Source organism: Pleurodeles waltl, chromosome 4_2 (genome assembly GCF_031143425.1).
Source record: "Pleurodeles waltl isolate 20211129_DDA chromosome 4_2, aPleWal1.hap1.20221129, whole genome shotgun sequence".
NCBI classification, from domain to species: Eukaryota; Metazoa; Chordata; class Amphibia; order Caudata; family Salamandridae; genus Pleurodeles; species Pleurodeles waltl.
Window position 1 is genome coordinate 1,026,616,254 of NC_090443.1, and position 18,042 is coordinate 1,026,634,295.

At 45.8% G+C, this 18,042-nt stretch overlaps 1 protein-coding gene across 3 annotated transcripts in view; it reads right to left on the reverse strand.

The window, feature by feature from the left end:
* Nucleotides 1-3,934: 3,934 nt before the first annotated feature.
* Nucleotides 3,935-18,042, reverse strand: part of LOC138293626 (Golgi membrane protein 1-like) — a 132,541-nt gene continuing 118,433 nt past the window's right edge. For all 3 annotated transcript variants that reach the window (XM_069232912.1, XM_069232911.1, XM_069232910.1), the window contains one exon: nucleotides 3,935-6,390. In XM_069232912.1, coding sequence (XP_069089013.1) covers nucleotides 5,678-6,390 — 713 coding nt within the window. In that variant the 3' untranslated portion in view covers nucleotides 3,935-5,677. The remainder of the gene's footprint in view (nucleotides 6,391-18,042) is intronic.

The window sequence follows — 18,042 nt, forward strand, 5'->3', positions numbered from 1 at the left end:
ACACCTGCACAAAATGCCCAGAGTGCATTAGCAGCACCACAGCCTGCAAAGGTCGCACACTTGCACAAAATGCCCAGAGGGTATCTGCAGCACCACAGCCTGCAAGGGTCGCACACTTGCACAAAATGCCCAGAGGGCATCTGCAGCTCAACAGCCTGCAAAGGTCGCACACTTGCACAAAATGCCCAGAGGGTATCTGCAGCACCACAGCCTGCAAGGGTCGCACACTTGCACGAAATGCCCAGAGGGCATCTGCAGCACCACAGCCTGCAAGGGTCCCACACTTGCACAAAATGCCCAGAGGGCATCTGCAGCTCAACAGCCTGCAAGGGTCGCACACTTGCACAAAATGCCCAGAGGCCATCTGCAGCACCACAGCCTGCAAGGGTCGCACACTTGCACAAAATGCCCAGAGGGCATCTGCAGCACCACAGCCTGCAAGGGTCGCACACTTGCACAAAATGCCCAGAGGGCATCTGCAGCACCACAGCCTTCAAGGATCGCACACTCAGTTGTTCTAATCTTGGTCTTTGGACGCCTGGGCTTTAAATAGCTTCAATTAAGCTAACTACAAGCCTTTGTCGTACTAAACTCAGCAATTGGGGCGTTAGATTAGGCAACTTCAATTAAGATTCAATTGAACAGGCTGCCAAAGTAATTGGATATATATTTCCCTTTGATCATCGAAGCCCGAGGCAAGGCTTCCAAGAGGAGGGTCTTTCAGTGGCTGTGGTCACCTCTAGTAAGGAGGTTGTCGCCAAGTCTCTTTGCCATTTGTTAGTAGATAGTTTTAACTACCTGGTTGAGTCTTTGAGAGATAGTTGGGAGGTTTTAGGTCCATTGACTTTCAGACAGTTGTTGACGTGTGTTTTTTAACAAGAAATATTAATACGAAGGCGTGCATATATTGTGTGATGAAGCTGCATAGAAAATGTGTTTAACGTAGAAAAATAATGCACGCACTTGAAATGTGCCCACGGAGAGTGGTTACCAATGCATACGAAGGCTAATGAAAATGCTTATTCATTTTGAAATGTTATGCAATATGTTTAAATTTGTAGTAGTATGTCATAATTAAGGTTACATGTTGAGTTTGCTTCACTTAATAAAGGCCTTAACTTAGCGAACCTAGCCACCTGGCCTCATATGTCAACTGTATTTCTAACGCGTTTAACATGCTGCTTTCTTGAAGGACACGAAGCGGTACTTTTCCAGAAGTTATGTGTTTGTAACCGTAGTAAAGTTCTTTTCGTGTGAACCGGCTTACTCGAAGGCGATGTTCTTGCTAAATGCAACAGTGTAATTCGTAACAGGTGCAAGGTTAACCCTCCTCGGAGAAGACAATGAAGACACTGACTGGACTGCAAACTGCAACATTTTTGTTCCCTGACATTCCAACCGCTGAAGACGTCAATATCTGGACCAATCCATGACATGGGAACTGTGAATTGTCGAAAGTTCTATGTTTGCAAATTATTGGACAGAGATACGAATGCACCAAAATTCATCCAATAGGGAATTTGGGAATAGTTTGACAGTTTTGACTTAATCGCACAACACAAGGAGAAATCAGCCATTCTTTCGGCCACTTTTCATAAATTTTCAGTCACTAAGCCATTTAGACGTTTTGTCACCCCACCTAACCATCCTCTGCCACTTTCTGCCATTATTCCGAAGACGTTCTGATATTATCTTCTCTATCTGAGGAAAGTAATTCATTCTCTAGCTATGTTATCTTATGCGTCTTGAAAGAGACTTTGCTTAACTTAAATGCTGAAGACTTTGCCCCGCTCTAACTTTGCCTGATGCTGATGAACCGATGTCCTGAGGATGAAGATTGACGCTGCTTGCTGATCTGTTGGATTGGTAACTATCCGATGCAAATTGTGATTGTCTGTTTGCATTTCTTTCTAGGTCCCAACTGCTATTTTGATAGAGGCCTTAGTTTAGATGTTTTCTAAATTTGTGTTAACTAAACGTTTTGCATGAAGCTCAACATGCCAATGCTAATTCGAGGTTAGTTGAGGTGTTCACTAATATCTTATGCAAATAGACAAATGACTGAGATTTTGCTTTGTTGATTCATGTTCTAATGAGACTCTGCTAAGCTGATTCATATTAATGATGTGCATCATAATGTGAATGTGTATAATCCATGCATTGATTAAGTTGTGTTTCTATATGCTGATTGGCAAACAGTATTGTCTCTGGGGTGTTCCATTGCTATTGAGATTAACCCACATGATATTAGACTGTAAAAATAGGGAAATAAAAGTTCTACCTTCTAATTACATTGGTGTGGTTATTCGTGACTGAAAGGTCATGGTGTGTTCAATTATTGATTTCTATTGTTTATTGATTATTGATCAGTTATACTATATGTTTGTTGACTTATTGATTGATGATGCTAAGAGAGTATTTCGTGCTGGGAAGTCTCCAAATGCGGTCCAAGGGTTCATCGACCTAATTGCGTCCCCTTGTACGTTTACTTATTAAGGCTCTGACGCGCTAACACAGTGCAAAGGGAGCTTAGCATGACTTCTTGTTTTGCAGAAATGCAGTCCACTTTAGATCAATACTATTGGTCTGAAAAAAACCACAATCCATATCTATGATGTGAGCATCTCTCCTCTGAGCCAATTCTAGTTTGTTCATGACCTTCACTGGGATGTGCTTGTTCTTGTGGGACAAAGGACAATCAAATATGCTCCAAGGTTGTGTCCTGTTTAGACTGGGGCTCGCAGAACTCTGGTTCTGGATCTAGTGGGCAGGGGAGGGACTTGCACAGTCGCCTGTCAATCGTGGAGTTCGATTTCCACCATCTGCCTTCTGACGCCTGACCTTTTTGATTCTGCTGGAGTTGTGTGGAAAGGTGCAGCTGGGGTACTATGGAGCCTAATGCAAGCTGGACACCCCATTTTGTATGGTCGAGTTGTAAGAACAGCCATAATGGAGGTACAGTGGCCTCCAAGGCAGACCCCATGGCTTCCATGCCACTGCCCCTGCTGTACTATTGATAACCATACCACTGGTTACAAGGAGTTTGCTAGTTTCGTGCGGAAATTGTTTGTCTGTGATATTGGGCATATGATGTCTAGTGTGTGTTTAAATGTGTGTTTAATTATGGCCTGACATCGATGGACCATGAATTGAGGATTATTAGGTGCATGGAGTCTAATAATAAATATGGAATATGTTAGGTGAAAGTTTTCCTATAGTACCTGTTTAGAAGTTCTAGTCGAGTGTGACTGCTGGTGTTGTGTTGTTGTGGTAGGAACATGGAAATTGATCATTTTTGAAAGGTAGGAATAAATTTACTGTTGCAGGTTGGGCGATCCCTAAAGGCGAACAGTTTCTAGCTTTTTTGCAAGAATCATGACATGAAATGAATGTGCAATGTCAAACCTGCTCAGACACTGTGGCCACCACCGGGGCTGTGAACCTGTTTCCTCCTGCCAGAAGAACCCCTGTGTGATCTCAGTCACTGGAACCTACCCTGTAACACCACAGATAGGTCCTTCGGCCACTCATGCTGTTGCCGCCTGTCGCAGGGGTGGAAGGCAGTGGCCACACTTGACTGAAGTCTTTTGATCTTGTTCTGTGCAGTGCTAAGTGCATAGACCCCAGGTTACCAGGGTATCTTTGTGTTCACATGCAAGTATTTCTACAGTAATCTCATCATTTCATTGAGGGAAAGAGTGGGTGGCAACCTCTTTTTTGGGGCACACTTGTGCAATTGTCAGTCTCCTCTGTGTTGCCAAAGTTAAACCAACAATCCTAACCTCTTATGGTAGTTTGAAGACTGGAGGCCTGTCTTGTCAACTGTGCTCTGAAGGTTGTGTTGTAAGACCACTGTCTGAGAGCATCCCAGGTGAGTCCCCACATGTGTGCACAAAAGGACACTTAAAAAGAAGAGTACAGTGACAAAGGGAACTCGAGAAAGTCAATTTATTAAGAAAAATAAAAAGGCAGAGCATTGACAAACGCTCAACTTTACACACCGAACACACATTTATTGCCCAGGATCTGATGATAAATTGCTAAAACTCTTCACATGGCTTTTCATGCCCTTTTCCATACTTCATTGCCGGGTGAAAATGACAGTTGCCCAGTTGCAAATGGTTTCTACTGGAGTCAATTTCTGGACATCAACCAAACTGATTAGTATGAGTTTGTATGATTTGTATTACTGCTTGTTGGTGCCAGACACTGAACTTTTAACCAGTAGAATCTCCCTTTTCCCTGATCACATCCAATCCAAATCCAGGATTTAATAAGAGAGATGCAAAGCTTCTGGGTCTGAGATGCCATCTCTGAATGGAGGCTAAACCCTTTCTATCAGTTCTATTTGGAACAGTCAATCAATAAGTAGATTTGTAAAGCGCTTCTTGTCATCGTTGAGGGTATCCAGGCGCTGGCAGGAGTATGACATTTTGCTATTTTAACAAATGTATGATATTTTGTTCTTTTAACAAATATAAGGTCACAAACTGCAGTTTGAACATTTGTACTTCACAGTACACCAAGTGAAGCTCAAATAGTCTTTTCGCTACCGAATATTTCAGGATCGTCGGCATCAAATGAAGTTATGGTCCCCGTGTGTGGACCTCCATCACATTAGACTTCTGCCAAGCGCCATCTCTCCCTCGTTTCAGAAATAAGCTCAGAACCCTGTTTTTTAATAGTATAACTGAGTAACGTCTCTGTTACTCAACCTACCCAAAGAGTGCCCTGCAACCCTCCACCCCTACCAGTACTACAGCGAACCCCAACAAGGTCAACTGGGTTCCCAACACCTCTATTGCATGTCTCACACCCTGCAAACCCCTCCCTCCTATAGCCCTACCCTGCCCCGCCCAGCTCCCTCCCTGGCAACCCAGCATCCTCTCCGACACTGTCACTTATCTTGCAAGACAGCTACATCTTCTCCTTCTCATGTTCTTCTCCCCCACTTGTCCAACTTCCCCTCCCTCGCTTTTGTTTGCTTCCCTGCTAGGGTATTGCTTTTTTCAGTGCCCGCCCTCTCTTCGCCATATCTCTGCAAACTCCAAGTCTCTTTTCCATCGGTAGCGAGCCTTAGTCCATCCGCACTGCCATCACCACGCTGTACCTTGCTGTCCCGTGGACCCCCCATTTCACGTCTGCCCCACCACCCTTATGTAATGCATCTTCAGGGGTGAACCTCCCATTGCCCAACCCCTACCTCCTGTATCCACCCTCACTGTACTGTGCTCCATTACTCTGTAGCCAAGTATTCTTTATACAAATTCAAAAACATACATAGATTCATACATATATAATCACGCAATTAGTTCACATTGGGACATTTCTGTTTTAATTTGACAATTCCTATCACCTAGTAAAGGCAGTATATATTTATATTCAAATCAACTGTCCATCATCTACTAATCGTAGCTTTGAGTACTAGTCAAAAATGCAGACCTAACCCCACAAACTGCTGTAATGAGAGGAACTGACAAGAACAGACATGAACAGCTAATTAGACGGGGTCCACTAGTGCTTGCATCTTGGTTTCCTTGTATGACGTCATCAAAGGGGTCACCGCAGACATTCTAGAACTGCTACTGATGAGGACAAAGAGCTCCGCCTGAAATGTATCCAGATCTATCTCAAGAAGGAGCAAAGTGATACCATCAACACTTGTAACAAGACAGAATTAGAAAGGCTCTTCCTCATTGTTTTCCTCTTCTTTCTCATTGGTCTGTAAAAGGTCCGGTTCGTTCTCCATTGGTTGCGCTGGTTGTCTTTCATTGACAGCTGCTTTGGCTTTCCCATCCTTTAGCTCTTCTGCCTTCTTGGCCTCTTGTCCCTCATTAGAGTTGAGTATGCCCGGCTCACCTGCTCGTAGTTTATCAACTTTCTTTTCGTCTACAGCTTCTTTGACATTGCCATCCATTGACTTTTTTTCCTCCATCGCCTCCTCTTTGTCATTGGGTTTGAGAACATCCGGCTTGTCATTTATTGGTTGAGTTGGTTGCTTACTTTCTACAGCTTCCTTGACTTTCTCATTCATTGCCTTTTCTTCTTCTGTCGTCTCTTCTTTCTTATTGGGTTTGAGAACATCCGGCTTGTCATTTAGTGGTTGAGTTGGTTGCTTCTGTTCTACAGCTTCCTTGACTTTCTCATTCATTGCCTTTTCTTCCACTGTCGTCTCCTCTTTCTTATTGGGTTTGAGAAGGTCTGGATCGTTATTTAATGGCTGAGTTGGCTGCTTCAGTTCTTTGACTTGGTCATTAACTAGCTTTCCTTCCTCTTTCGTCTCCTCCTTCTTATTGGGTTTGAGAACTTCAGGCTTGTCAACGCCGTTCACCACTGTGGCCACAGAAGACATGTTCTTAGATGTCTCACTATTGGTGTCACTACCCATAACTGCAGAGAGAAGAAATACATAGTCATTGCACACACCACCTTGGGAAAGAAATTTGTAAAGCACTTGATTGGATACAACGATTTAGCAAATTGCAAATTGGGTGCGTTCATGAGTCGATAAACATAAAATGGACAACATTACAAACCAAGCAATTAATTAATGAAAGATTAAGAGCCTGAGTGAGAGTTTTGCGGAGGGGGTTATTCAGTCACAAAGTGACTGATATCCTGTCTGCCATAATACGACCTCTATAGGCTATTATGAGTTCGTAATATGCCAGACGGGATATCTGCCACGTTTGTGAAGGACTAACTTGTCAGTAAACTCTAAATCAGGCCCTTCGTCTGAAAATCGATCAATACATCTTACTACATACAAATATACAGAATTTTCCAGGCAGCGATGTAAAGTCGTAATAATTTTAAAATTAAAGTAACTTAGAATTTCTGCTAAAACTAAGGGAAGATCTGTGAAACATTTAAACAGATTCAGCATTTGCAACCCTTCAAATGCGTTTTTTGCTATGTGCGAATCCCATTCTATTAGCCATTGAAGATTTTTCGCCCCCTCACCCTTTGGTAGTTTGGCACAGAGCCGTCAGGCTAAACTAAAGAGGCAATGTGTAAAGTATTTTTGCACACACACAGTAAAAACACGTGAAAACACCACAAAAGGACTCCAAACCAGTTTAGAAAAATAACCAATATTATCTGAGTCAAACAAGACCAAAACAACAAAAAATCCAACATACAACAGTCAAGTTATGAATTTTCAAAGATGGAATCAAAATGCAGTGCTTAGAAGTCAATAGCACCAACTGGGGCCATCTGGTCACTCTTGACCGGGACAAATCCCACCGCGATGGAGCGTGGGCTCAGTACACGAGTCACGCAGACCCGCTGATAGTACCTTTGTTGTGTTTATGCTTGGTGCTGATGCGCTGCTCCAGATGAGGGGATGCGTCACACTTGCAGGCGACGTGTCCGTTCCTGATCGGGCAATGTCATTGATGTGTCGATGCCCAGAAGTGATGAGTACCGGTTCTGATGCATTGGTGTAGCGCTGGCCAAGCCGGGGCTGCATTGTAAGTCGGGATTGTTGTGTCACGCAGTCAGCGAGCGGTGTCCACAGCTTTGGTGCAAGCTGCAGCAAAGCAGCATTTCTGCAGAAGGATGCGTTGGTGCCAAGTGACACCCTAGTGTTGTTGCGTCAGTTCTTGTTTTGCAGCACCACACTCACCTCCAAGGGCCCAGGACTGGATTTGGCACCACTTAGCAGAGCAGGACTCACAGCAGAGCAGCCTAGGTGCTGGTAGCAATATGTAGGTGTAGTCTTTGATATCCCTGAGACTTCAGAAACAGGAGGCAATCTCAGTCAGGTCTTTGGAGAAACTTTAGATTGCAGGATGTAGAGCGTTAGATCCAATCCTCTCACTCCCAGGTAAGAAGTAGCAGGCAGCAGGTTAACACAGCAGAGTAAACAACAAAGTGTCAGTCCCATCTGACAGCACAGGTGTCCTTCTTTCTGGTAGAATGTCCTCAGTCCAGAAGTGTTCTGAGTATGTGGTGTCAGAGGCCCAGTACTTATACCCAAAATGGCCTTTGATATAGGGGTAACTTCAAAAGAATTCTCTGAAGTGCACAAGATTCCCTTTCAAACCAGCCTTGGCTCGGGGTAATCAGCCCTTTGTGCGAGAGCAGGGCACAATCTACTCAGATGTAAGTGTGAGCTCCCTCCCCCTCTCCCTGCCCAGGAAGACTATCAGTATACGGATGTATCTCCTGTCACACCCAGCCCTTCCTGTTCGTGGCTGTCTGGAGAGAATGCACAAGTGCAGCCTTCACCTAAACCCCTGCATGTATTCAGAGACAGGCTAAGGCACCAGATGGTTAAAGTAAGAAAATGCCAGCTTTCTCAAAGTGGCATTTTTAGACCTGCAATTTAAAAACCATCTTCACCAAAAGATGTGATTTTAAATTGTGAGTCCAGAGTCACCACACTCCATATTTCTATCTTTTCTGAATTGGAAATTACACTTAAAAGATGTTTTAAGGTGACCCCAACGCTAGCCTATGAGAGAGATAGTCTTTGCAATAGTGAAAAACTAATTTAAGAGTTTTTCACTGTCTGGGCATGTTAAACTTCAAAGTACACGTCCAACTTTTTAAATACACTGCACCCTGCCCTCGGGGCTAACTAGGGCCTACATTAGGCATGTCAAGGGCAAGTAGCAAGAGGAATTGATTGAAAAGTGCTCCTATATGTGAAAAGAGAGTTGAGCACACTAAAGTCCAGATAAAGGCAGAGCTAATGTGTGTCCTGAGGATAAACACCAAAGTGACCTACATAACATTAGACGTTAGAGCAAAATGTTGTCGTCCTGCCGGGGATATGTTGCTGAGAAGCAATAGGAAGATGATTGATCCCTTGTCTGTGTGTGAGGCATTTCAGACTTGACTTTGGTCCTACAAAACTTCCAGTGGCCCTTAGCTGTCTCTCACTGAACTTGCCCAACTGAGCTTAAGTCCACGTAATCATCCTTCAGGTTGTAGGTACCTCATCTCCTGCCACTAATATTCCTCGGTCTATCCAAGCATCTTTCGGTCTCATGCTGGAATGGACCACAGTGTCTTGTAAGCACATGGTCAGGTCAACTGAGGTCCGGGCAACCCTGCTTCAGCAGCAAGTATGTTACTCCATACCCAAAATCCTATTATTCAACTGTACATAATGTTGCATAACCACATCCTATCCTACTGTAGAAGTATTAAATGTCCTTTTTTATACAATCCACCAATCTTTTATTAACTGGAGAGAAGAAGGGCATCTGAAGGTGCTTCGATTGGTTTTCCATTGTCTCTTGCGGTACTAAATCAATCAGTTCCATACGAAGGATTTGGTCTTTGGGGTGTTCTGATGAAACTTCTGAGTCCATCTTTCTGTCTCTGGATGGACCGAATGCACATACTCAGTTGTCATCGGTTTATGTATCCGGGTGATCCAGTAGAAACTAAAATAGTCTGCAACATTCTTCGCTGAAAATCTGTAGCCTTGTGGAGGGAAGCTGCATTCACTAAAATATTTTGTCTCCATTAACGGAAAATAGATGCAAACCATACCCTGGTCGCTGGATACATTTTTTAGTTTATCGGCTGGCTGGGGGCTCTGAATCAGGGCTCTATGGAGAAAGGGTGTTGCAGGTGGCTTGGAAGCAGGTGGGGATGTTACATTGATTGTTGCCTTTACTTCGGATTGGTCTTTTCTAGAACCTAAAAATGCAGACTCAGTATATGGCATTCTCATCACAGTCTTGTCTGACACTGACAAGCAAGCCTGCAATCCCTTTCCAAACAAGCATTTGCAATGCACTGGGTGTCGCATTTGCTCGAGTTAGAGCTATTAGCGTTGTAAATTCCTAACTGGACTTTTCTTACCACATAAATTGAAAATGAAAAGTAGAATAGTTGACATAAGCGAGACAATTCAAGGCACCACAGCCGCCATGAGCGTGAGTGCGAAGGAGAGACACAAAAGAAAAAAGAAGTTCGCTCGCACTCAAACATATGGGCAAATATGCAATAATCCATGTAACAGGGCCAGTCTGCAAGGTGGTAACGCTGCCCCAATGAGGGGCAAAGGTAAAGCATTTACCAATGATAACAAAAGATTTTTTAAATGGCAAGCCCACGAACAAGTGAAAGTGAAGGGCGTGAGGTGGGCGTAGTTATCAAGCCCACAATACTTATAACAGGTGAAAGTGCTTGCACGCTCAACCTAAAAACGATCTTTAATTTTCCTATTACAGTCTGCCTGGGACTTCATTAACGTCCTGAAATGAGACAATGGTATCACTACTCTACTGTAATGGTTCCTTCCTTGAGTTGGGACCTCAATTCCTCAAACATGCATGAAGAATTTGCAGACTGCATGAAGGCAGCAATATCTTCAGGTTGAGCTAGCATCACATCAGTGGCATAGCAATGGCACCATGGGCCCTAAAGCAAGCAAGTAACGCGTGGTCCTGGTACCACTGCACCCGGTGCACTATTTATTTCCTGCATATCATATGTAACCACAAGGATTTTTTAAAGCACTTTAAAAATTATAATCTAACTGCATTTGATTTCATTCTCTGTGTAATGGCAGAAAGTGCTTGTTTGGGTTTCTGTTCTAAAGATGGATGCCAGAGTTGTTACAAGCACATATGTAGCTGCCAAGTGGGCCAGTGTCATATGTCACAGCTTTAAGCATCCCAGCCTCTTAGCTAAGATCTGCTTGAATTCTTGGACAATTGTAAGAACACAGCTACCATCACAGCCAGAAATGTGCTGCAGGGTAAAAAGCCAGCACTGGCTGAAGGTGTCAGATCTGATATGGTGGCATTTGCCAGCTCTGCACACCAAGCCCTGCAATCATGATATATATTTTCTGAGGTAGGCTTCACAGCCTCCACCCCTTATGTACCTATTTTGTGAGGCTTACATAGCTGCTTGCTTTCTGTACTTATTATATAAGGTAGACTTGCTCTGCCGTGGTCCATGCTATAAGGCCTTCATTCCAGCTGGCCCATAATACCGGTGGGTACGTGTCCAGAGAGTGCCAAGTACCCTACTTACTGAACCACTCCAAGGGTTACCCCGTGAAATGGTGGTTAATGCTCAAAGAGCATGTTGTTTCTCTCATTCCGATATGTGCTAACTTGTGTGTTATTTGCTTGCAAGATTTTTGCTATGTTTACCTGGTGCAAATTGTGTGTGCAAAACGTGTTTCATGTGTTCCTTGAGCAATGGTCCCAATTTGGGCACCGACTGGAAATTTCACCAGAGATGAGAGTAGTAGTCCAGTTAGACTGAAGCTGACAGCCTCTGCCCTTGCAGTACTTGTTGAGTGAGGTAAGCTTTTACTGTTGCTTGTGTCCTGTGCTCTACCTGTTGAATGAGGGAAGCTTGTTCTGTTGCTTGTTTCCTGTGCTCCACCTGTTGTGTGGTGGAAGCTTGTACTGTTGCTTGTTTCCTGTGCTCTATCTGTTGTGTGGTGGAGGCGTGTACTGTTGCTTGTATCCTGTGCTCCACCTATTGTGTGAGGGAAGCTTGGACTGTTGCTTGTTTCCTGTGCTCCACCTGTTGTGTGGTGGAAGCTTGTACTGTTGCTTGTTTCCTGTGCTCCACCTGTTGTGTGGTGGAAGCTTGTACTGTTGCTTGTTTCCTGTGCTCCACCTGTTGAGTGAGGGAAGCTTGTACTGTTGCTTGTTTCCTGTGCTCCACCTGTTGTGTGAGAGAAGCTTGTGCTGTTGCTTGTTTCCTGTGCTCCACCTGTTGTGTGAGAGAAGCTTGTACTTTTGCTTGTTTCCTGTGCTGCATCTGGTGTGTGAGAGAAGCTTGTGCTGTTGCTTGTTTCCTGTGCTCCACCTGTTGTGTGAGAGAAGCTTGTACTGTTGCTTGTTTCCTGTGCTCCACCTGTTGTGTGAGAGAAGCTTGTACTGTTGCTTGTTTCCTGTGCTGCATCTGGTGTGTGAGAGAAGCTTGTACTGTTGCTTGTTTCCTGTGCTGCATCTGGTGTGTGATGGACGCTTGTGCTGTTGCTTGTTTCTTGTGCTCCACCTGTTGAATGAGGGAAGCTTGTACTGTTGCCTGTTTCCTGTGCTACACCTATTGTGTGAGGGAAGCTTGGACTGTTGCTTGTTTCCTGAGCTCCTCCTTTTTTGTGACGGAAGCTTGTACTGTTGCTTGTTTCCTCAGCTCCACCTGTTGAGTGAGGGAAGCTTGTACTGTTGCTTGTTTCCTGTGCTCCACCTGTTGTGTGAGGGAAGCTTGTACTGTTGCTTGTATCCTGTGCTCCACCTGTTGTGTGAGAGAAGCTTGTACTGTTGCTTGTTTCCTGAGCTCCTCCTGTTGTGTGATGGAAGCTTGTACTGTTGCTTGTTTCCTGTGCTGCATCTGTTGTGTGATGGTAGCTTGTGCTGTTGCTTGTTTCCTGTGCTGCATCTGTTGTGTGATGGAAGCTTGTACTGTTGCTTGTTTCCTGTGCTGCATCTGTTGTGTGATGGAAGCTTGTACTGTTGCTTGTTTCCTGAGCTCCTCCTGTTGAGTGAGGGAAGCTTGTACTGTTGCTTGTTTCCTGTGCTGCACCTGTTGTGTGAGGGAAGCTTGTACTGTTGCTTGTTTCCTGAGCTCCTCCTGTTGTGTGAGGGAAGCTTGTGCTGTTGCTTGTTTCCCGAGCTCCTCCTTTTGTATGACGGAAGCTTGTACTGTTGCTTGTTTCCTGTGCTCCACCTGTTGTGTGAGGGAAGCTTGTGCTGTTGCTTCCTTCCTGAGCTGCACCTGTTGTGTGAGGAACTTCCACTGTTGCTTCCTTCCTCTGCTGCACTTGTTGTGTGAGGGAAGCTTGTATTATTGTACTTCCTGAGCTGCACCTGTTGTGTGAGGAGCTTCCACTGTTGCTTCCTTACTCTGCTGCACTTGTTGTGTGAGGGAAGCTTGTATTATTGTACTTCCTGAGCTGCACCTGTTGTGTGAGGAACTTCCACTGTTGCTTCCTTCCTGTGCTGCCCTTGTTCTGTGAGGGAAGCTTGTATTATTGTACTTCCTGAGCTGCACCTGTTGTGTGAGGAGCTTCCACTGTTGCTTCCTTCCTCTGCTGCACTTGTTGTGTGAGGGAAGCTTGTATTATTGTACTTCCTGAGCTGCACCTGTTGTGTGAGGAACTTCCACTGTTGCTTCCTTCCTCTGCTGCACTTGTTGTGTGAGGGAAGCTTGCACTGTTTGCTTTGGTCAGATTCTGACTGAGGAGGCTTGACCTGCACTTTCCCATTGTGTATCTGTTTGGTGACTGTGTCTTGTACGGATGGTCACTTTGGGTGCTGTACCAACACAAAACAGCCTGGCTGATGTGTTGTGATACCCCGAAACCAGTCCCAGGATGCTTGTTTCCAGTCTAGGGAGAACCTGGCCTGGCAGTTCGGGCTGGACTGTTCCCATGAGGGACAGGGTCAAGACTGATTTGCATATGGCTGGGTCCAAACTGGGGTGGCATGGTGAGCAAAAGAATCATGGATTTAACCCAGATCTGTAATTGGGGGTGAGTATCTGAAAAGTTTCAGCACTTTGCCCATCTTCATGTTATGTCACTTCAGGTGCTGTGGCTGATATGTGAGGGAAGCTTGCACAGCTGCTAATCAGGCTTTTCATGTTTTGAGCCAGAGAACTTTGCACAGCCCCTTCTCATAATGCATCTGCTTTTTGAGTGAGGGGGATATTCCACTGTTTCTAAAGCTGTACCTGTTACATGTCTTATGACTGACGCTTAGACTGTTACTTCCGGTTCGTGCCTGTCTTCTTTATTAAAGGAGCCTGCTGAGCTGCTTCCTGTGCTGTATCGTGCAGTTCCTTTACTGAGTGAGGAAAGCGTGCACTCCAGCTGCCTCTGCTGTGCCTGTTTTATATCACATAAACTTGCACTGCAGCTGCCTCTGCTGTGCCTGTTTATGTCACAGAAGCTTGCACTGCAGCTGCCTCTGCTATGCCTGTTTATGTCACAGAAGATTGCACTGCAGCTGTCACTGCTGTCCCTGTTTATGTCACAGAAGCTTGCACTGCAGCTGCCTCTGCTATGCGTGTTTTATGCCACTGCTGTGCTTGTTTATGTCACAGAAGCTTGCACTGCAGCTGCCTCTGCTGTGCCTGTTTTATGTCACAGAAGCTTGCACTGCAGCTGCCTCTGCTATGCCTGTTCTATGTCAAAGAAGCTTGCACTGCAGCTGCCTCTGCTATGCCTGTTTTATGTCACAGACGCTTGCACTGCAGCTGCTTCTTCTGTGCCTGTTTGTGTCACAGAAGCTTGCACTGCAGCTGCCACTGCTGTGTCTGTTTATGTCACAGAAGCATGCACTGCAGCTGTCTCTGCTATGCCTGGTTTATGTCACATAAGCTTGCACTGCAGCTGCCTCTGCTGTGCCTGTTTATGTCACAGAAGCTTGCACTGCAGCTGCCTCTTCTGTGCCTGTTTTATGTCACAGAAGCTTGCACTGCAGCTGCCACTGCTGTGCCTGTTTATGTCACAGAAGCTTGCACTGGAGCTGCCTCTGCTGTGCCTGTTTTATGTCACAGAAGCTTGCACTGCAGCTTTCTCTGCTGTGCCTGTTTTATGTCACAGAAGCTTGCACTGCAGCTGCCCCTGCTGTGCCTGTTTTATGTCACAAAAGCTTGCACTGCAGCTGTCTCTGCTGTGCCTGTTTATGTCACAGAAGCTTGCACTTCAGCTGCTTCTTCTGGGCCTGTTTTATGTCACAGAAGCTTGCACTGCAGCTGCCTCTGCTGTGCCTGTTTATGTCACAGAAGCTTGCACTGCAGCTGGCTCTGCTGTACCTGTTTATGTCACAGAAGCGTGCACTACAGCTGCCTCTGGGGTGCCTGTTTTATGTCACAGAAGCTTGCACTGCAGCTGCCTCTGCAGTGCCTGTTCTATGTCACAGAAGCTTGCACTGCAGCTGCCTCTGCTATGCCTGTTTTATGTCACAGAAGCTTGCACTGCAGCTGCCTCTGCTATGCCTGTTTTATGTCACAGACGCTTGCACTGCAGCTGCTTCTTCTGTGCCTGTTTATGTCACAGAAGCTTGCACTGCAGCTGCCACTGCTGTGCCTGTTTATGTCACAAAAGCTTGCACTGCAGCTGCCTCTGCTGTGCCTGTTTTATGCTACAAAAGCTTGCACTGCAGCTGCCTCTGCTGTGCCTGTTTATGTCACAGAAGCTTGCACTTCAGCTGCCTCTTCTGTGCCTGTTTTATGTCACAGAAGCTTGCACTGCAGCTGCCACTGCTGTGCCTGTTTATGTCACAGAAGCTTGCACTGCAGCTGCCTCTTCTGTGCCTGTTTTATGTCACAGAAGCTTGCACTGCAGCTGCCACTGCTGTGCCTGTTTTATGTCACAGAAGCTTGCACTGCAGCTGTCTCTGCTATGCCTGGTTTATGTCACATAAGCTTGCACTGCAGCTGCCTCTGCTGTGCCTGTTTATGTCACAGAAGCTTGCACTGCAGCTGCCTCTTCTGTGCCTGTTTTATGTCACATAAGCTTGCACTGCAGCTGCCACTGCTGTGCCTGTTTATGTCACAGAAGCTTGCACTGGAGCTGCCTCTGCTGTGCCTGTTTTATGTCACAGAAGCTTGCACTGCAGCTGCCTCTGCTGTGCCTGTTTTATGCCACAGAAGCTTGCACTGCAGCTGCCCCTGCTGTGCCTGTTTTATGTCACAAAAGCTTGCACTGCAGCTGCCTCTGCTGTGCCTGTTTATGTCACAGAAGCTTGCACTTCAGCTGCTTCTTCTGGGCCTGTTTTATGTCACAGAAGCTTGCACTGCAGCTTCCTCTGCTGTGCCTGTTTATGTCACAGAAGCTTGCACTGCAGCTGCCACTGCTGTGCCTGTTTATGTCACAGAAGCTTGCACTGCAGCTGGCTCTGCTGTACCTGTTTATGTCACAGAAGCTTGCACTACAGCTGCCTCTGCTGTGCCTGTTCTATGTCACAGAAGCTTGCACTGCAGCTGCCTCTGCTATGCCTGTTTTATGTCACAGACGCTTGCACTGCAGCTGCTTCGTCTGTGCCTGTTTATGTCACAGAAGCTTGCACTGCAGCTGCAGCTGCCACTGCTGTGCCTGTTTATGTCACAAAAGCTTGCACTGCAGCTGCCTCTGCTGTGCCTGTTTTATGCTACAATAGCTTGCACTGCAGCTGCCTCTGCTGTGCCTGTTTATGTCACAGAAGCTTGCACTGCGGCTGCCTCTTCTGTGCCTGTTTTATGTCACAGAAGCTGGCACTGCAGCTGCCACTGCTGTGCCTGTTTATGTCACAGAAGCTTGCAGTGCAGCTGCCTCTGCTGTGCCTGTTTTATGTCACAGAAGCTTGCACTGCAGCTGCCACTGCTGTCCCTGTTTATGTCACAGAAGCTTGCACTGCTACTCTCTGTGCCATTTCTGAAAACCTTCACCATTGCGGCCCAGGCTGAACTGTGAATGTGAAGGAAGCTTTCACAGTGCTCTTTCACAGTGCTCACACATAGAAAGAGAAGGTTGAGAGAGGAAAATAAAGGGAAATAGGGAAATACATAAACATAAAGGAAGTAACAGAGAGAGAACAAAGGAAATGGAAAGAGAGGAGCAGAAAAGGTAGACTGAGTGAGAGAAAGGTTGAAGCAGCAGAGAAATAGGGTGAAAGCGAGACCATGAGAGACCGGCTCAGAAAAGGATATCAAGAGAAAGCAGGGTTAGCGAAGAGCTGAGATAGAGGTCTGTAGGTGTCCAGCGCAAGGTGGCTAAGGAGGTAACAGCAGGCTAACAATGACCATGAGTGATGGTGGCCAAGCATAGCGTGCAAATATTAAGAGAAAGTACTGGGGGCAGAAGCAAAAAATCAGGTGAGCAATGATGGAAACTAGGGGGGGCAGATTTATCACTTTTTCATGCAGTTCAACGCAAGTCACCTTGCTACGCTGCGCCAAAAAAAGGAAAGGGCAGGAATACACTGTATTTAACATAATACGGCAAATCCCGGTCCATTCTTTGCGCTGGTGCCCTTGTGGCTGCCTAGCGCTAATGCAGGGACCTTTGGGTCATGGTGCAAGGGTGCCTGTGTAGTAGGCAGGAGTGTTTTTGTACAGAACGGGCCATCTTCCTGCACAAAGGCAATCCTGAGAGGCTTGTTCCCCTTTCCATGTGTGACGTAGAATGCAGAAGACGTAGAAAGAGGAAAAAACAAGGAGAAATACAGATATTTCTCCTTGTTACGAAGCACCCAGGGAGTTGTAGCATCTTGATGCATTTCCAGGTCTACCACTATTGTTAAATCTGGGAATGCGGCAAAATCCATGGGTGGACGCGTGGGGACACCCATGGAACGCCTCGCCTGGGCAGAATACTAGGCAGTGATTTGCGCTGCCTTGTATTACTCCAGATTTATTAAACCATGCATGGCCACGCAAGGTGGCTCTGCGTGGTTTGATAAACCTCACTTAGCTCTTGTGTCACCACTGCGCCCCCTTGTGTGGTGCAAAGTTGTTGCAAAACCTTGATAAATATGGGCCAGAGAAGGGTGGAGAGGGAGGTATTCAAGCAGCAGCTTGGGAGATGAAAATGGAATCTGAAGGATGGATGTGGGAGAATGTTTGAGGTAGAAGTGGGATAAGTTGATACAGGTGTGAGAATTTAGGAAAGGTCAACATGAAATTTGTAGAACAGTCTAATGTATTAAGCTTTATTTCCCTTGTTTTTGTATAATGGAATGTGGGATTTCCTGTCTGCAATTGATCATGTGGTTAATGGTCAATGAAAATAATTCGAAGTTGGTGTAGCTTGAGATGGTCTGGAAACTGATTGATTTGCTAAGAATCTTTGCACTACAATGGGGTAACCCAGAAAATCTCAGCATCTGGGTCTCATCTGGTACAAAAGACATATAAGGGTCCTTATTACAAACCTGACGGTCTTATGACTGCCAGGTTCGCGGTGGCGGTGAGACCGCCACCAAAGCGGCGGTCAAACCTCTACATTATGACCGCGGCGGTTGTGCCGCGGTAGGACTGCCAGCACCGGCAGGTTTCTGCGTCCCGACAGGCTGGTGGTCCTGTGATCCTAATCCGCCAGAGCAGCGCTGCCCTGGGGATTAC